The sequence below is a fragment of the Heptranchias perlo genome, chromosome 23 (genome assembly GCF_035084215.1).
Source record: "Heptranchias perlo isolate sHepPer1 chromosome 23, sHepPer1.hap1, whole genome shotgun sequence".
Lineage (NCBI taxonomy): Eukaryota > Metazoa > Chordata > Chondrichthyes > Hexanchiformes > Hexanchidae > Heptranchias > Heptranchias perlo.
In genome coordinates, this window is record NC_090347.1 from 46,327,686 (window position 1) to 46,348,925 (window position 21,240).

General features: G+C 47.5%; 1 protein-coding gene across 1 annotated transcript in view; it reads left to right on the forward strand.

The window, feature by feature from the left end:
- The window catches only part of LOC137341307 (epsin-3-like), a 351,842-nt gene that overhangs the window by 229,546 nt on the left and 101,056 nt on the right, over window positions 1-21,240 (forward strand). The window contains exon 3 of the mRNA XM_068004427.1: window positions 19,890-20,017. Within this exon, the coding sequence (XP_067860528.1) occupies window positions 19,890-20,017 (128 nt within the window). The remainder of the gene's footprint in view (window positions 1-19,889; window positions 20,018-21,240) is intronic.

Here is a 21,240-nt window from a genome sequence, read left to right on the forward strand (position 1 = left end):
ATAATAGGGGGGAGGGCTCAGATGGGGCAAAGTTTAGATTGATAAAGAGAAAAGACAAGGAAGTAGTATAGGTAAGTGATGGGGATAATGATAAACAGAGTGTGTCAGGAAGGGACAGAGCGTACAAACATAAGAGTGCACTAGGAAACGGGGCCAGGGTAGGAAAGAATGGTAAAAAGACAAAATTAAAGGTTCTTTATCTGAATGCACGCAGCATTCGCAATAAGATAGATGAATTGACGGCACAAATAGAAACAAATGGGTATGATCTTGTGGCCATTACAGAGAAGTGGTTGCAAGGTGACCAAGGTTGGGAGCTAAATATTCAGGGTTATTTAACATTTCGGAAGGATAGGAAAAAAGGTAAAGGTGGTGGGGTAGCTCTGTTAATAAAGGATGAAATTAGTATAATAGTGAGAAATGATCTTGGCTCAGAAGATCAAGGTGTCGAATCAATTTGGGTGGAGGTAAGAAATAGCAAGGGAAAGAAATCACTGGTGGGAGTAGTATATAGGCCCCCTAACAGTAGCTACACTGCAGGGCAAAATATAAATCAGGAAATAAGGGGGGCTTGTAAAAAAGGTAATACAATAATCATGGGCGATTTTAATTTTCACATAGATTGGATAAATCAAATTGGCAAAAATAGCCCTGAGGAGGAGTTCATAGAGTGTATTATGGACTGTTTCTCAGACCAATACACGGGGAACCAACCAGGGAACAGGTTTTGGATCTGGTAATGGGCAATGAAACAGGATTAATTAATGATCTCAAAGTAAAGGATCCCTTGGGAAGCAGTGATCATAACATGATGGAATTTCACATCCAGTTTGAGAGCGAGGATCTTGGGTCTGAAACTACTGTATTAAACTTAAATAAGGGCAATTACAAAGGAATGAGGGTGGAATTGGCTAAAGTAGACTGGGTAAACAGATCAGATGGTATGATGGTGGATAAGCAGTGGCAAACATTTAAAAAGATATTTTATGACTCACAACAAAAATATATCCCTGTGAGGAGGAAAGACTCCACAAAAAGGGTGAACCAACCATGGCTAACTAAGGAAGTCAAGGATGGTGTCAGGTTAAAAGAAAAAGCATACAACATGGCAAAGATTACTGGTAAGCCCAAAGATTGGGAAAACTTTAAAAAACAGCAAAGGAGGACTAAAAGAATAATAAAGAGGGAGAAAATAAATTATGAGAGTAAACTAGCAAGAAATATAAAAACTGACAGTAAAAGCTTCCACAAGTATATAAAAAGGAAGAGGGTAGCTAAAGTAAACATTGGTCCCTTAGAGGATGAGACTGGGGAAATAATAATGGGAAACAAGGAAATGGCAGAGGAATTGAACAGATATTTTGTATCTGTATTCACAGTAGAAGACACTAATAACATACCAATAATAGTAGAAAATCAAGGGGCAAAGGGGAGGGAGGAACTAAAAACAATCACTATCACTAGAGAAAAAGTACTCGGTAAACTAATGGGTCTAAAGGATGACAAGTCCCCTGGACCTGATGGCTTGCATCCGAGGGTCTTAAAGGAAGTGGCTACAGAGATAGTGGATGCATTGGTTGTAATCTTCCAGAATTCACTAGATTCTGGAAAGGTCCCAGCGGATTGGAAAACCGCAAACATAACACCCCTGTTCAAGAAGGGAGTGAGACAGAAAGCAGGAAACTATAGACCAGTTAGCCTAACCTCTGTCATTGGGAAAATGCTAGAATCCATTATTAAGGAAGTAGTAGCAGGACATTTGGAGACTCATAATACAATCAAGGAGAGTCAACATGGTTTTATGAAGGGGAAATCATGTCTGACAAATTTATTAGAATTCTTTGAGGAAGTAACGGGCAGGGTGGATAAAGGGGAACCAATGGATGCAGTATATTTAGATTTCCAAAAGACATTCGATAAGGTGCCACATAAAAGATTACTGCACAAGATAAAAGCTCATGGTGTTGGTAATATGGATAGAGGATTGGCTAACGAACAGAAAACAAAGAGTCGGGATAAAAGGGTCATTTTCAAAATGGCAATCTGTAACTAGTGGGGTGCCGCAGGGCTCAGTGCTGGGGCCTCAGCTATTTACAATATATATCAATGACTTGGATGGAGGAACAGAGTGTCTTATGGCCAAATTTGCTGATGATACAAAGATAGGTGGAAAAGCAGGTTGTGATGAGGACACAAAGTGTCTGCAAAGGGATATTGACAGGTTCAGCGAATGGGCAAAAATGTGGCAGATGGAATATAATGTGGGAAAATGTGAAGTCATCCACTTTGGGAGGAAAAATAAAAAAGCAAAATATTATTTGAATGGAGAAATACTACAAACTGCTGCGGTACAGAGGGATCTGGGTGTCCTCAAACATGAAACACAAAAAGTCAACATTCAGGTGCAGCAGGTAATCCGGAAGGCAAACGGAATATTGGCCTTTATTTCTAGGGGGATGGAGTATAAAAGCAGGGAAGTCATGCTACAACTGTACAGGGTGCTGGTGAGACCACACCTGGAATACTGCGTACAGTTCTGGTGCCCTTATTTAAGGAAGGACATACTTGCACTGGAGGCAGTTCAGAGAAGGTGCCCTAGGCTGATTCTGGGTATGGAAGGGTTGTCTTATGAGGAAAGATTGAACAGGAAGAATAAGAGGAGATCTTATTGAAACATACAAGATTGTGAGGGGACTCGATAGGGTAGATGCTGAGAGGATGTTACCCCTCATGGGGGAATCTAAAACTAGGGGGCATAGTCTCAGAATAAGGGGTCGCCCGTTTAAGACGGAAATGAGGAGGAATTTCTTCTCCCAGAGGGTTGTGAATCTTTGGAATTCTTTACCCCAAAAAGCTGTGGAGGCTGAGTCATTGAATACATTCAAGGCTGAGTTAGACAAATTTTTGATCAGCAAGGGAGTCAAAGGATATGGGGAAAAGGCGGGAAAGTGGAGTTGAGGTAAAAATCAGATCAGCCATGATCTCATTAAATGGCAGAGCAGGCTCGAGGGACTGAATGGCCTACTCCTGCTCCTATCTCTTATGGTCTTATATGCCAGTTAGCCTGACATCAGTAGTTGGGAAAATGCTAGAATCCATTATTAAGGATATGGTAACAGGGCACTTAGAACAACATAATATGATTAGGCAGAATCAACATGTTTTTATTAAAAGGTAAATCGCGTTTGACAAATCTATTAGAGTTTTTTGAGGATGTAACTGGCAGGGTAGATAAAGGGGAACCAGTGGATGTAGTATAAAGTTTGTTACCCAAGGTAAAGGCTCATGGGGTTGGGGGTAATATATTAGCATGGATTGAGGATTGGTTAACGGATAGAAAACAGAGAGTAGGAATAAATGGGTCATTTTCAGGTCGCAGGCTGTAACTAGTGGGGTGCCGCAGGGATCAGTGCTTGGGCCTCAGCTATTTACAATCTATATTAATGATTTAGATGAAGGGACTGAGAGTAATGTATCCAAGTTTGTTGATGATACAAAGCTAGGTGGGAATGTAAACGGTGAGGAGGACACAAAGAGTCTACAAAGGGATATGGACAGGTTACGTGAGTGGGCAAGAAGGTGGCAGATGGAATATAATGTGGGGAAATATGAGGTTATTCACTTTGGTAGGAAGAATAGAAAATAATATATTTTAAATGGTGAGAAACTATTAACTGTTGGTGTTCAGAGGGATTTGGGTGTCCTTGTACGTGAAACACGGAAAGTTAACATGCAGGTACAGCAAGCAATTAGGTAGGCAAAATGGTATGTTAGCCTTTATTGCAAGGGGGTTGGAGTATAAGAACATAAGAACATAAGAACATAAGAAATTGGAGCAGGAGTAGGCCAATCGGCCCCTCGAGCCTGCTCCGCCATTCAATAAGATCATGGCTGATCTGATCCCAACCACAAATCTAAAGAACACAAGAAGTCGGAGCAGGACCCGGCCACATAGCCCCTGGGCCCTCTCCGCCACCCACAGGGCATTGACCGATCCGAACTCAGCTTCATGTCCAATTTCCTGCCCGCTCCCCATAACCCCTAATTCCCTTTACTTCTAGGAAACTGTCTATTTCTGTTTTAAATTTATCTAATGATGTAGCTTCCACAGCTTCCTGGGGCAGCATATTCCACAGACCTACCACCCTCTGAGTGAAGAAGTTTCTCCTCATCTCAGTTTTGAAAGAGCAGCCCCTTATTCTAAGATTATGCCCCCTAGTTCTAGTTTCACCCATCTTTGGGAACATCCTTACTGCATCCACCCGATCAAGACCCTTCACAATCTTATATGTTTCAATAAGATCGCCTCTCATTCTTCTGAACTCCAATGAGTAGAGTCCCAATCTACTCAACCTCTCCTCATATGTCCGCCCCCTCATCCCCGGGATTAACCGAGTGAACCTTCTTTGTACTGCCTCGAGAGCAAGTATGTCTTTTCTTAAGTATGGAGACCAAAACTGTATGCAGTATTCCAGGTGCGGTCTCACCAATACCTTATATAACTGCAGCAATACCTCCTTGTTTTTATATTCTATCCCCCTAGCAATAAAAGCCAACATTCCGTTGGCTTTCTTGATCACCTGCTGCACCTGCATACCAACTTTTTGATTTTCTTGCACTAGGACCCCCAGATCCCTTTGTACTGCAGTACTTTCCAGTCTCTCGCCATTAAGAAAATAACTTGCTCTCTGATTTTTCCTGCCAAAGTGCATAACCTCACATTTTCCAATATTATATTGCATCTGCCAAATCTCCGCCCACTCACCCAGCCTGTCTATATCCCCTTGCAGGTTTTTTATGTCCTCCTCACTCTCTACTTTCCCTCCCATCTTTGTATCATCTGCAAATTTTGATATGTTGCACTCGGTCCCCTCCTCCAAATCGTTAATATAGATTGTAAAGAGTTGGGGACCCAGCACCGACCCCTGTGGAACACCACTGGTTACTGGTTGCCAGTCCGAAAATGAACCATTTATCCCAACTCTCTGCTTCCTGTTTGATAACCAATCCTCCACCCATGCCAGAATATTACCCCCAATCCCGTGATTTTTTATCTTAAGTAATAATCTTTTATGTGGCACCTTGTCGAATGCCTTCTGGAAGTCTAAATACACTACGTCCACTGGTTCCCCTTTATCCACCCTATACGTTATATCCTCGAAGAACTCAAGCAAATTTGTCAGACATGACTTCCCCTTCATGAAGCCATGCTGACTTTGTCCTATTAAATTATGCTTATCTAAATGTTCCGTTACTGTCTCCTTAATAATAGACTCCAAAATTTTACCCACCACAGATGTTAAGCTAACTGGCCTATAATTTCCAGCCTTCTGCCTACTACCCTTTTTAAATAACGGTGTTACATTAGCAGTTTTCCAATCTGCCGGGACCTCTCCTGAGTCCAGGGAATTTTGGAAAACTATCACCAAAGCATCCACAATCCCTACTGCCACTTCCCTCAAGACCCTAGGATGGAAGCCATCAGGTCCAGGGGATTTATCCGCCTTGAGTCCCATTATTTTACTGAGTACCATCTCCTGAGTGATTTTAATCGTATTTAGCTCCTCCCCCCCGAGAGTCCCCTGTTTGTCCAGTGTTGGGATATTCTTAGTGTCCTCTACTGTAAAGACTGAAACAAAATATTTGTTCAGCATTTTTGCCATCTCCATGTTTCCCACCATTAATTTCCCGGTCTCATCCTCTAAGGGACCTATGTTTGCCTTAGCCACCCTTTTTCTTTTTATATAACTATAGAAACTCTTGCTATCTGTTTTTATATTTTTTGCTAATTTCTTTTCATAATCTAACTTCCCTTTCTTAATCAATCCTTTAGTTACTTTTTGCTGTCTTTTGAAGAATTCCCAATCTTCTATCCTCCCACTAAGTTTGGCTACCTTATATGTCCTTGTTTTTAGTCGGATACTATCCTTGATTTCTTTACTTAGCCACGGGTGGCTGTCATTTCTTTTACACCCTTTTTTCCTCAGTGGAATATATTTATTTTGAAAGTTGTAAAATAACTCCCTAAATGAACACCACTGCTCATGTACCGTCTTACCCTTTAATCTATTTTCCCAGTCCACTTTAATCAATTCCGCTCTCATACCATCATAGTCTCCTTTATTCAAGCTCAGTACGCTTGTTTGAGAATCAACCTTCTCACCCTCTAATTGGATATGGAATTCAACCATGTTGTGGTCGCTCGTTCCAAGGGGATCCTTAACTAGGACATTATTAATTAATCCTGACTCATTACACAGGACCAGGTCCAAGGTTGCCTGCCCCCTTGTAGGATCAGTTACATACTGCTCAAGAAATCCATCCCTGATGCACTCAATGAACTCGTCCTCAAGGCTGCTCTGCCCAATTTGATTTGTCCAGTTAATATGATAATTAAAATCCCCCATAATTATGGCTGTTCCCTTATTACATGCCCCGACTATTTCCTGATTAATACTTCTTCCAGCAGAGTTGCAACTATTAGGAGGCCTATATACTACGCCCACTAATGTTTTTTTTCCCTTATTATTCCTTATCTCCACCCAAACTGTTTCATTATCTTGATGCTTTGTCCCAATATCATTTCTCTGTATTACAGTGATTCCTTCCTTTATTAACATAGCCACCCCACCTCCCCTTCCTTCCTGCCTGTCCTTCCTGATTGTTAAATACCCTGGCATATTTAATTCCCAGTCGTTGTCACCCTGCAGCCATGTTTCTGTAATGGCCACAAGATCATACCCATACGTAGTTATTTGTGCCGTTAACTCGTCCATTTTATTACGAATGCTACGTGCATTCAGATAAAGAACTTTCAAATCTGTTTTGTGACGCTTAGTTCCTGCTTTTTCCTTTTTTAACACTTTACCTATTACTCCATACCTTCTGTCCCTTCCTGTTACGCTTTCCTCTCTCTCCCTGCTCAGGTTCCCAACCCCCTGCCACTTTAGTTTAAACCCTCCCCAACAGCACTAGCAAACACTCCTCCTAGGACAGCAGTCCCGGCCCTGCCCAGGTGCAGACCGTCCGGTTTGTACTGGTCCCACCTCCCCCAGAACCGTTTCCAGTGTCCCAGGAATTTGAATCCCTCCCCCTTGCACCATTCCTCTAGCCACGTATTCATTTGAAATATCCTCCTATTTCTACTCTGACTAGCATGTGGCACTGGCAGCAATCCTGAGATTACTACCTTTGAGGTCCTATTTTTTAATTTACCTCCTAACTCCCTATATTCTGCTTTTAGGACCTCATCCCCTTTTTTACCTATATCGTTGGTGCCTATGTGCACCACGACAGCTGGCTGTTCGCCCTCCCCCTCCAAAATGTTCTGTAGCCGCTCCGAGACATCCTTGATCCTTGCACCAGGGAGGCAACACACCATCCTGGAGTCTCGGTTGCGGCCGCAGAAACGCCTGTCTATTCCCCTTACAATTGAGTCCCCTATCACTATAGCTCTGCCACTCTTTTTCCTCCCAGCCTGTGCAGCAGAGCTACCCGTGGTGCCAGGAAGTTGGCTGCTGCTGCCTTCCCCTGATAAGTCATCCCCCCCAACAGCATCCAAAGTGGCATATCTGTTTGAGAGGGGGATGGACACAGGGGACCCCTGCACTACCTGCCTGCATCTCTTACTCTTCCTGGTGGTCACCCATTCACTTCCTGCCTGTATACCCTTTACCTGCGGTGTGACCAACTCGCTAAACGTGCTATCCACGAGTTTCTCTGCATCGCGGATGCTCCACAGTGAGTCCACCCGCAGCTCCAGCTCCGAGATACGATCGGTCAGTAGCTGCAGGTGGACACACTTCCCGCACACATGGTCGGCAGGGACACTGGTAGTGTCCATGACTTCCCACATCTTGCAGGAGGAGCATATCACGGGTGCGAGGTCTGCTGCCATGACTTGCCTTAGCTGAGTTACCCCTTTTAAATTACGTTGAAATTAGAAAATGTTAACTATACTAGGGACCTAGGTTCACTAAAAAAAACACTATCTGCTATAAAACCTGCAGATCTTCCCTTTCTTATTACTTTACTTACAGTAAAATGGTAGAAATACTCACCTGAACCTACTCACCAATCAGCTGCCTCCCCTGTGCCGCGTCACTTTCTGACTGGTGACGTCACCCCGAACTGCCGCTGGTCTCAGAGTCTCGCTCTCAGAGTAAGCTCTGGTCTCGCTCTCTCCGCGCTGTTTATATCCCCGCTCTGGTCTCGCTCTCTCCCGCCGCTCACCGCTCTCAGGTCCACTACCGCTCTGCAAGAAAAGCAAGGCAAAGCAGCACCTCCTTCCCCCACTTCACCTAACTCCCACACGTACCGAACTCTCAGCACACTGTGTAATATCCGCACACCGTGCTGTCCGCACTGACAGGCCCCTGTATTTCTACAGTTGAGACTCAGATGAGTCAGGCCTGCCCCACCTTCAGGGACCAATTGAATCTAGCTAACCAATTAACTTGCTACAGCAGCTCTCTGCTGAAGCCTGACAGAAACTTAGAAATTTAAACTTTTAAATTGACCTTAAACAGTTGAAGCAATATGCACTAGATTTAAAGAGATCAACCCTTCAACTCCCACACGTACCGAACTCTCAGCACACTGTGTAATATCCGCACACCGAGTATAAGTGTAAGGAAGTCTTGCTGCAATTGTACAGGGCTTTGGTGAGACCTCACCTGGAGTACTGTGTACAGTTTTGGTCTCCTTATCTAAGGAAGGATATACTTGCCTTAGAGTTGGTGCAACGAAGGTTCACTAGATTAATTCCTGGGATGAGAGGGTTGTCCTATGAGGAGAGGTTGAGTAGAATGGGCCTATACTGTTTCGAGTTTAGAAGAATGAGAGGCGATCTCATTGAAACATATAAGATTCTGAGAGGGCTTGACAGGGTAGGTGCTGAGAGGCTGTTTCCCCCTGACTGGAGAGTCTGGAACTAGGGGACATAGTCTCAGGATAAGGGGTCGGCCATTTAGGACTGAGATGAGGGGAAATTTCTTCACTCACGGGATTGTAAATCTTTGGAATTCTCTACCCCAGAGGACTGTGGATGCTGAGTCGTTGAGTATGTTCAAATCTGAGAGCGATAGATTTTTGGACTCCAAGGGAATCATGGGATATGGGGGATCGGGTGAGAAAGTGGTGTTGAGGTCGAAGATCAGGCATGATCTTAATGAATGGCAGAACAGGCTGCAGGGCCGTAGGGCCTACTCCTGCTCCTATTTCTTATGTTTTTATGTTCTTATGGCTGAGGTACTAAATGAGTACTTTGCATCTGTCTTTACCAAGGAAGAAGATGCTGCCAAAATCACAGTAAAAGAGGAGGTAATTGAGATACTGGATGGGCTAAAAATGAATAAAGAGGAGGTACTAGAAAGGCTGGATGTTCTTAAAGTAGTTAAGTCACCAGGTCCGAACGGGGTGCATCCTAGGTTGGAAGTCAGGGTGGAAATTGCGGAGATGCTGGCCATAATCTTCCGATCCTCCTTAGATACGGGGGTGGTGCCAGAGACCGGAAAATTTCAAATGTTACATCTTTGTTCAAAATACGTGTAAGGATAAACCCAGCAACTACAGGCCAGTCAGTTTAACCTCGGTGGTGGGGAAACTTTTGGAAATGATAATCCGGGACAAAATTAATAGTCACTTAGACAAATGTGGATTAATAAAGGAAAGGCAGCACAGGTTTGTTAAAGGCAAATCGTGTTTAACTATCTTGATTGAGTTTTTTGATGAGGTAACAGAGAGGGTCGATGAGAGCAATGCGTTTGATGTTGTGTATATGGACTTTCAAAATGCTTTTGATAAAGTGCCACATAATAGGCTAGTCAGCAAAATTGAAGCCCATGGAATAAAAGGGGAAGTGGCAGCATAGATAAGAAATTGGCTAAGTGACAGGAAACAGAGAGTAGTGGTGAATGGTTGTTTTTCGGACTGGAGGGAGGTACACAGTGGTGTTCCCCAGGGGTCAGTGCTGGGAACTGATATATATTAATGACTTGGACTTGGGTGTACAGGGCACAATTGCAAAATTTGCAGATGACACAAAACTTGCAAGTGTAGTAAACAATGAGGAGGATACTGATAGACTTCAAGAGGACAAAGACAGGCTGGTGGAATGGGCGGACACATGGCAGATCAAATTTAATGCAGAGAAATGCGATGTGATACATTTTGGCCGGAAGAACGAGGAGAGGCAATATAAACTAAAGGGTACAAGTCTAAAGGAGGTGAAGGAACAGAGAGATCTGGGGGTTTATGTGCACAAATCTTTGAAGGTGGCAGGACAGTTTGAAAAAGCGGTTAAAAAAGCATACGGGATCCTGGGCTTTATAAATAGAGGCACAGAGTACAAAAGCAAGGAACTCATGATGAACCTTTATAAAACACTGGTTCGACCACAATTGGAGTATTGTGTCCAATTCTGGGCACCGCACTTTAGGAAGGATGTAGAAAAGTTTTGCTAGCATGGTTCCAGGGATGAAAGACTTCAGTTACGTGGATAGACTGGAGAAGCTGGGGTTGTTCTCCTTGGATCAGAGATGGTTAAGAGGAGATTTGATGAAGTGTTGAAAATCATAAAGGTTTAGATAAAGTGAATAAAGAGAAACTGTTCCCATTGGTGGGACAAAATGTGGCACAAAATGTACTCTGGGTGGGGGACTTCAATGTCCATTGCCAAGAGTGGCTCGGTAGCACCACTACTGACCGAGCTGGCCGAGTTCTGAAGGACATAGCTGCCAGACTGGGTCTGCGGCAGGTGGTGAGCAAACCAACACGAGGGAAAAACTTACTTGACCTCGTCCTCACCAATCTACCTGTCGCAAATGCATCTGTCCATGACAGTATTGGTAGGAGTGACCACCGCACAGTCCTCGTGGAGATGAAGTCCCGTCTTCGCACTGAGGACACCATCCAATGTGTTGTGTGGCAGTACCACCGTGCTAAATGGGATAGATTCAGAACAGATCTAGCAGCTCAAAACTGGGCATCAATGAGGCGCTGTGGGCCATCAGCAGCAGCAGAATTGTATTCCAGCACAATCTGCAACCTCATGGCCCGGCATATTCCTCACTCTACCATTACCAACAAGCCAGGGGATCAACCCTGGTTCAATGAGCACCAGGCATACCTATAAATGAGGTGCCAACCTGGTGAAACTACAACTCAGGACTACATGCATGCTAAACAGCGGAAGCAACATGCTATAGACAGAGCTAAGCGATTCCACAACCAACGGATCAGATCAAAGCTCTGCAGTCCTGCCACATCCAGTCGTGAATGGTGGTGGACAATTAAACAACTAACGGGAGGAGGAGGCTCTGCAAACATCCCCATCCTCAATGATGGCGGAGTCCAGCACGTGAGTGCAAAAGACAAGGCTGAAGCGTTTGCAACCATCTTCAGCCAGAAGTGCCGAGTGGATGATCCATCTCAGCCTCCTCCCGATATCCCCACCATCACAGAAGCCAGTCTTCAGCCAATTCAATTCACTCCACGTGATATCAAGAAACTGCTGAGTGCACTGGATACAGCAAAGGCTGTGGGCCCCGACAACATCCCAGCTGTAGTGCTGAAGACTTGTGCTCCAGAACTAGCTGCGCCTCTAGCCAAGCTGTTCCAGTACAGCTACAACAGTGGCATCTACCCGACAATGTGGAAAATTGCCCAGGTATGTCCTGTCCACAAAAAGCAGGACAAATCCAATCCGGCCAATTACCGTCCCATCAGTCTACTCTCAATCATCAGCAAAGTGATGGAAGGTGTCGTCGACAGTGCTATCAAGCGGCACTTACTCACCAATAACCTGCTCACTGATGCTCAGTTTGGGTTCTGCCAGGACCACTCGGCTCCAGACCTCATTACAGCGTTGGTCCAAACATGGACAAAAGAGCTGAATTCCAGAGGTGAGGTGAGAGTGACTGCCCTTGACATCAAGGCAGCATTTGACCGAGTGTGGCACCAAGGAGCCCTAGTGAAATTGAAGTCAATGGGAATCAGGGGGAAAACTCTCCAGTGGCTGGAGTCATACCTAGCACAAAGGAAGATGGTAGTGGTTGTTGGAGGCCAATCATCTCAGACTTAGGACATTGCTGCAGGAGTTCCTCAGGGCAGTGTCCTTGGCCCAACCATCTTCAGCTGCTTCATCAATGACCTTCCCTCCATCATAAGGTCAGAAATGGGGATGTTCGCTGATGACTGCACAGTGTTCAGTTCCATTCGCAACCCCTCAAATAATGAAGCAGTCTGAGCCCGCATGCAGCAAGACCTGGACAACATCCAGGCTTGGGCTGATAAGTGGCAAGATGGCAATGATTCTATTAAAAAGCATTTGGACAGTTACATGGGTAAGATGGGTATAGAGGGATATGGGCCAAGTGCAGGCAATTGGGACTAGCTTAGTGGTATAAACTGGGCGACATGGACATGTTGGGCCGAAGGGCCTGTTTCCATGTTGTAACTTCTATGATTCTATGATTCTAAGTAACATTCGCGCCAGATAAGTGCCAGGCAATGACCATCTCCAACAAGAGAGAGTCTAACCACCTCCCCTTGACATTCAACGGCATTACCATCGCCGAATCCCCCGCCATCAACATCCTGGGGGTCACCATTGACCAGAAACTTAACTGGACCAGCCATATAAATACTGTCGCTACGAGAGCAGATCAGAGGCTGGGTATTCTGCGGTGAGTGACTCACCTCCTGACTCCCCAAAGTCTTTCCACCATCTACAAGGCACAAGTCAGGAGTGTGATGGAATACTCTCCACTTGCCTGGATGAGTGCAGCTCCAACAACACTCAAGAAGCTCGACACCATCCAAGATAAAGCAGCCCGCTTGATTGGCACCCCATCCACCACCCTAAACATTCACTCCCTTCACCACTGGTGCACAGTGGCAGCAGTGTGTACCATCCACAGGATGCACTGCAGCAACTCGCCAAGGCTTCTTCGACAGCACCTCCCAAGCCTTTACCATCGAGAAGGACAAGAGCAGCAGGCACATGGGAACAACACCACCTGCACGTTCCCCTCCAAGTCACACACCATCCCGACTTGGAAATATATCGCCGTTCCTTCATCGTTGCTGGGTCAAAATCCTGGAACTCCCTTCCTAACAGCACTGTGGGAGAACCTTCACCACACGGACTGCAGCGGTTCAAGACGGCGGCTCACCACCACCTTCTCGAGGGCAATTAGGGATGGGCAATAAATGCCGGCCTCGCCAGCAATACCCACATCCCGTGAACGAATAACAAAAAAGGCTCGAGAACCAGAGGACACAGATTTAAGGTGATTGGCAAAAGAACCAAAGGCGACATGAGGAAAATCTTTCTTACGCAGCGAGTAGTTATGATCTGGAATGTGCTGCCTGAGAGGGTGGTGGAAGCAGATTCAATCGTTGCTTTCAAAAAGGAATTGGATAAATACTTGAAGGGAAAAAATTTGCAAGGGCTACGGGGAAAGAGCGGGGGAACCCGATTGCTCTTACAAAGAGATGGCGTGGGCTTGATGGGCCAAATGGCCCCCTTCTGTGCTTTAACCATTCTATGATTCTATGATTCTCCCCATGTCGGGATGTAGCGAGCAGGATGCCCCTCCACCACTTTTATATATCTTTAATGAGGCTCTCGCCTGTTTTAGACGAGATAGTCCAGAAGCCACCCCAAATGCCCGCACTAAGAATGGGCTGGACGTTGCCCCTCCCCCCACAGCGGCCATTTCTGGGTCATCACAGAGACTGAAACAGACTAACACCGTGTTTACTGTTCCCTCTCTGCAACCTCAGCTGGTTTTATCAGTGTACACAGTGATGGAGCAACATGTTCCAGGCTCAGAGACAGCAAGGAGCTTTCACAATACACAATGAGCGGGGTCAATGACTGAATAACTTCAATTCTCTGCTTATTGTGTGGGATTCCGAAGCTTTTGTGTTCCTATTCCGCAATTCCATCTGTTTTTCCAGGAACATTGAAGCATAGGAATTGCTAGATGAGAAAAGTCCAAGGTCCACCTCGTTCACCTTCTATCTGATAATCGCATGATACAATGACAATAAAAATAAAGAACTTACATTTATATCGGGTTTTTGACGACCCCAGGACGTCCCAAAGTGCTTCACAGTAATGTAAGAAACATGGTAGCCAATTTCTGCACAGAAGGATCCCATAAATGCGATCAATGACCAGATCATCCATTTTAGTGATGTTGTTTGAGGGATAAATATTGGCCAGGACACCGGGGAGAACTCTTTGAATAGTGTCATGGGATCTTTCATATTCAGCTGAGAGGGCAGACGGGGCCTCGGTTTAAGACGGCACCTCCGACAGTGCAGCACTCCCTCAGTAGTGCACAGGGAGGGTCAGCCTGGATTATGTGCTCAAATATCTGGATCTTTAAATTAAGGCAGATCGCCATCATTCTGACATCGCCCAGCCTTCATTGAACGCTTACTCCAAATTTCCCGATGATACATCACACACACACACGTGGCTCTTCCTGTCCCCGGGTGTTGGGTTGCTAGGTACTGAGTTTAAAGGGCCCAGAACAAAGATCAGGGAACAAGTCCTCAAGCCGTTTCTGCAACATTTTATCTTCAGTTTATCTTTTCTGCTCCCGTAGATTTTGAGGAGCCTTACGGGACGTGATGTTTTTTGTTATGCCGTTCCATTATTCCCATGGAAATCCCCAGCAGAGGGATAGTTTTTGGGAATGGCCATATGGACTTCTTCACTCAGAGGGTGGTGAACCTGTGGAATTCTCTACCTCAGAAGGCAGTGGAGGCCAAGTCATTAGATGTATTCAAGAAGGAGATAGATATATTTCTTAATGCTAAAGGGATCAAGGGATATGAGGAAAAAGCGGGAACAGGGTACTGAGTTAGACGATCAGCCATGATCATTTTGAATGGTGGAGCAGGCCCGAAGGGCCGAATGGCCTACTCTTGCTCCTATTTTCGATGTTTCTGTGGACCATAATGTCATTTCCAGCCCTGTTTCCCATGTTCCATGTCAGCAACTAGGCTGCAACTCCCCCCCACCCCCCCCCGACCCCCCCGACCTCACCGACTCTCGCCCCCACATCAGTTTCCTTCTTCCCTTCATCTTTTTCCTTGGTCAAGTTATCAACAACCTGAAATGGACAAACACCATCCTCGACAACCCCACCAACCGCAAAATCTGACCCTGAAGAACAGCCCTTACTATTAGCCTACACCGTGTGAAAATGCCCAGCTCCGTGAGTTTGTACCTTGGGCTGTGGGTATTCCCGACATTCCTGCACTTTATTGGAGGGAAAAAACATAAATACTCGAAACCTGAAGTGGGCAATTCAAATCTGGTGACAATTTCGGGGGACTGAGGGCCGCCCGGGAAAATCTTCAACTTTTACACAAAAATCATGCATTCCAGTTAATTTTTAAGCACTTTTATACTTAACAATTAATAAAGAGACTTTTGGATTTTCAACAGATCAGTCAGATCTTTTCCACAAAAGTCACCTCAACAGTCGTTCTCCCTGATTGAAGCCCGACTCTCCACCCCCAGTTCACACAGACACTGTACCCCATCAAACTCCCCACCCCCAGTTCACGGAGACACTGTACCCCATCGAACTCCCCACCCTCTCACACACACACTGTACCCCATCGAACTCCCCACCCCCAGTTCACACAGACACTGTACCCCATCAAACTCCCCACCCCCAGTTCACACAGACACTGTACCCCATCCAACTCCCCACCCCCAGTTCACACAGACACTGTACCCCATCCAACTCCCCACCCCCAGTTCACACAGACACTGTACCCCATCCAACTCCCCACCCCCAGTTCACGGAGACACTGTACCTCATCGAACTCCCCACCCCCAGTTCACAGAGACACTGTACCTCATCGAACTCCCCACCCCCAGTTCACAGAGACACTGTACCCCATCCACCTCGCCACCTTTTCACGGAGACACTGCAGCCCGACCCCCATTCCCCAGTCTCCCAGATCCCCATTCTCCCCGACCCCCATTCCCCAGTCTCCCCGACCCCATTCCCCAGTCTCCCTGACCCCCATTCCCCAGTCTCCCCGACCCCTATTCCCCAGTCTCCCCGACCCCCATTCCCCAGTCTCTCCTGACCCCCATTCCCCAGTCTCCCCGACCCCCATTCCCCAGTCTCCCTGACCCCCATTCCCCAGTCTCCCCGACCCCTATTCCCCAGTCTCCCCGACCCCCATTCCCCAGTCTCTCCTGACCCCTATTCCCCAGTCTCCCCGACCCCTATTCCCCAGTCTCCCCGACCCCCATTCCCCAGTCTCTCCTGACCCCCATTCCCCAGTCTCCCCGACCCCCATTCCCCAGTCTCTCCTGACCCCTATTCCCCAGTCTCCCCGACCCCTATTCCCCAGTCTCCCCGACCCCCATTCCCCAGTCTCTCCTGACCCCCCACTCCTGACTCCCATCCCGCCTGTCTCCCAACTCCACCACCTCAGCCCCCCTGTACCACCTCAGCCCCCCTGTACCACCTCGGCCCCCCGAATCTCCTCAGCCCACCGTTACCACCTCAGCCTCCCTGTACCACCTAGGCATCCCTCGTACCACCTCAGTCCCCGCCAGTACCACCTCGACCCCTGTACCACCTCGGCCCCCCTGTACCACCTCGGCCCCTCCGTACCACTTCAGCCGCGCCCCTGTGCCACCTCAGCCCTCCCAAGTGCCACCTCAGCCCCTCCATACCACCTTAGCCCCCCCCATCCCAGTACCACCTCAGCCCCCCAAGTACCACCCCGGCTCCCCCAAGTACCACCTCAGCCCCCCTGTACCACCTCAGCCCCCGAAGTACCATCTCGGCCCCCCCTTACCACCTCGGCCCCCCACCCCTTACCACCTCAGCCCCCCAAGTACCACCTCAGCCCACCTGCTGCCAAAACAACCTGGTGATCCCTCGCCCCCATTTCAGGTTTGTTGCTGGGGGATGTTTCTCCGGAGTTGGGGGCTGCCGTTTATATGTTAAAGCACTGGGATATAAAGCGGGCAGTAAACAGCCCAGTCCTTCCATCCCACTCCGACGCTGCTGAAGAATCATTGCCTGCTTCAGTGCCTGGCTGAGAGTTCCAGATCATTAAGCACACTCTGCATTACAAAGTAGATAATAGTTCAGTAACAGAAACTCTTGACCTATTTATATTCAATGGAAATGGCTCTTTAAAGTAACCCAATCTCCTTGCTGTTGAACAGGTTATTTAAACTACAGGAGAAACCGAAATTGCACACATCTGGACCTGTACACATCTGGACCTGCAAACACCTGGACATGCACACACCTGGACCTGCACACACCTGGACCTGCTCACACCTGGACCTGTACACACCTGAACCTGCTCACATCTGGACCTGCTCACACCTGGACATACAAATATCTTGTGAACATGCAAACATGAACTTAAAAGCCCCCTGAAATATAATCCTATCAACATATAAACATGCAAACATATAATACTACGAATATGTGACTAGAATGGTCCCCATCCGTTAGGTGGTACAAACCTGTGACCCCCCCCCGCCGATGCTGACTCCTGGGGGAGGTGGGGTAGAGGCCTGTGTCCTGTGGGAGATCCCCCTTATCTCCTCAGTACAATCAGAGAAATTCTAGAAAGTGGTGATTAACCGTGACCCATCCCGAGACTCCCTTAAACCAGCCCCCGGCCCACAGGCCCCAATCTCCTAAGGAACACAGGACTGTACAGGACCAGAAATCCATCCGGCCAGGTTCAAAGTTCACTGGCTTCCTACCCACTTTTTCTCCCACACTCTTGAATATATATCCCTGTCATAAATATATCATTCACCATCTTAAAGATTAACCACACCAACCCCCACCCCCCCAGAAAGTAGGCAACTCCACATGTTCAACTCTCGCTCAGCTCACCCTCCAGAGTGTAAACAAGCTCAGTTTCCAAGAATCGGAGACTGAGTGGATCAATGAAAATGTCGCCAGGATAAGGGAGCGACGGTTAGGACATTAAACCTGGTGAGGGGCCGCGTGCGTTCACTCTCTCCTGGGTCTTCCTATAAAAGCGACTAGTCCAGTCCAATCAGGACCTACTCTAGTGCTGGGGAAGGGTTGGAGGTAGGGCGAGAGTGGGGGGAGTGGGGTCTGTCTCTGTGTAGTTCGCGATGGTGAATGTACAGCGTTCGAATGTACTGGTGGTCCGAGAGCGGATGTACTGAATGCAGGAGCACCATCCAGTCCAGGATCGCGTCACAGCCCCTCGCACGGGTCTGTGGCAGCCGATGTAAATCGATTCTGATCAGGAGCCGGGCTTTGCTATCTGACTACCACCCAGTGCCAGCGCGCGAGATTCCAGCACCCGGCCTGGGGCAGCACTGACTGAGGAGTTCAGGTACCTTCCCTCAGAGAGGGGACTCATGTCGAGATAACATTTCAGTATAAATATATATATATAATATATCTGCCAGGGACTGGAGAACAAGAGTCCAAAGCTGAGGGCTTTGCAGTCAATGAGGGCTGGGGGGGTCAAAGGGCCTGGGAGTCAATGGGCCTGAGAGTCAATGGGCCTGGGGGTCAAGGGGCCTGGGGGGTCAATGGGCCTGGGGGTCAATGGGCCTGAGGGTCAATGGGCCTGGGGGTCAAGGGGCCTGGGGGGGTCAATGGGCCTGGGAGTCAATGGGCCTGGGGGGGTCAATGGGCCTGGGAGTCAATGGGCCTGGGAGTCAATGGGCCTGGGGGGGTCAATGGGCCTGGGAGTCAATGGGCCTGGGGGTTTGCAATCTCCGTACTGCACATGACGAGTTTCCAAGCTCAGTCATGCATTGAGCAGGGAGGATGCATGAGAGCTACTGTTTTCACATAGTGCAGATACACTGCACAGGATATCACATGGGGAGGATATCACATGGGGAGGACATCACAGGGGGAGGATATCACAGGGGAGGATATCACAGGGAGAGGATATCACAGGGGAGGATATCACATAGAAGCAGGATATCACAGGGGGAGGATATCACAGGGGAGGATATCACATAGAAGCAGGATATCACAGGGGGAGGATATCACATAGAATTAGGATATCACATGGGGAGGATATCACATGGGGAGGATATCACATAGAAGCAGGATATCACAGGGGGAGGATATCACATAGAAGTAGGATATCACATGGGGAGGATATCACATGGGGAGGATATCACATGGGGAGGACATCACAGGGGGAAGATATTACATGGGGAGGATATCACAGGGGGAGGATATCACAGGGGAGGATATCACATAGAAGCAGGATATCACAGGGGGAGGATATCACATAGAAGCAGGATATCACAGGGGGAGGATATCACATAGAAGCAGGATATCACAGGGGGAGGATATCACATAGAAGTAGGATATCACATGGGGAGGATATCACAGGGGAGGATATCACATAGAAGTAGGATATCACATGGGGAGGATATCACATGGGAGGATATCACATAGAAGTAGGATATCACAGGGGGAGGATATCACAGTGGGAGGATATCACATAGAAGCAGGATATCACATGGGGAGGATATCACAGGGGGAGGATATCACAGGGGGAGGATATCACAGGGGAAGGATATCACAGGGGGAGGATATCACAGGTGGAGGATATCACAGGGGGAGGATATCACAGGGGGAGGATATCACAGGTGGAGGATATCACAGGGGGAGGATATCACATAGAAGCAGGATATCACATGGGGAGGATCACATCGAAGTAGGATATCACATGGGGAGGATATCTCACTGCAGATATCACACACATTTCAAATATAGATCTCCACTGGAGCACGGGATCAATGAATTTATTGATGTAAATGTTTGATTGTTGATGTGTCCTATGTTCTCTGTGTGTTTTTGTAGCTTCTTCCTCGTCCCCACGGTTTAACCCGGATCTGGAACAGGCCAGGCCCCACACCAGTGGTGAGGAGGAGCTCCAATTACAGCTCGCGCTGGCGATGAGCAGAGAAGAAGCTGAAAAGGCAACCCAGGTAAAGCAAACACCACTGACGTAGTGAAGTCAAATGCCATCATCGAGGAGACCAAACTCTTCCACTAATTATTATTTTATGCATGACTGTTCACAGCTAGCACAATGCATCTACACATCCACCCCATTTGTCTCTATGGCACTACATTGCTATTAAGTGTGGTGGGTTCCTTTTAATCAATTCTGTCCCATGACCTTTTACTTCTCGGTCCAGTTGTCACCTATTATATGACCTTTCACCTTATTATCCTGTTACCACCTATTGCTGACCTTTCACCTGTTCAACCTGCTGACATCCACCTGAACAGGTAAACTCCATCAGGCACAGCCTTGCTCACCCCTCGCCCACTGATCAGCCCTTTCCCCCAATCACTTCTCTCTCCGAAACGCCTCGATTCGGCCTTGGACCATGGGTGACCTTTCACCTGTTCGACCAGTCGCCAGGCAGGAATGACCTGTAGAGAGGCCGAAGCCCCTCAGACAGTGAGATTAACCTGCTGCTTCCTCTGACTTTAACACTCGCAACTCACCAGAATTAAGGTGTCCAGTTTTTATTTTTGCTTTGCCAAACTTCACGACCTTCTCCCTGGTCCGTGTCTCTTCTAATGAAGCATTGATCCCTCACTTAAACACAGAGTGAACACGGAGTAAACACGGAGTGAACACGGGGGGAGCACGGAGTGAACACAGGGGGAGCACGGGGGGAGCACGGAGTGAACACGGGGGGAGCACGGAGTGAACACGGGGGAGCACGGAGTAAACACGGAGTGAACACGGAGTGAACACGGGGGGAGCACGGAGTGAACACGGGGGGAGCACGGGGGGAGCACGGAGTGGAACACGGGGGAGCACGGAGTGAACACGGAGTGAACACGGGGGGAGATCCATTACATGCTCAAGTGGCCATTATTCTCATAATGCTCATCGTTTCATTTCACCTCTAGAACGTGCCATGGAATATTCCAGATAAACAGATGTTTATCTCGAACACGAGGGGGCCGAAGGGCCTCCTTCTGTGCCGTAACTTTCCATGATGCAATGTTTAAATGTCACTGACCTCCACCCCCTCAGAATCTCAGAGAGCGGGCAATCACACTCTCCTCCCTCCCCTCACACTCTCCTCCCTCCCTCACACTCTCCTCCCTCCCTCACAGCTCTCCTCCCTCCCCTCACACTCTCCTCCCTCCCCTCACACTCTCCCTCCCTCCCTCAACAACTCTCCTC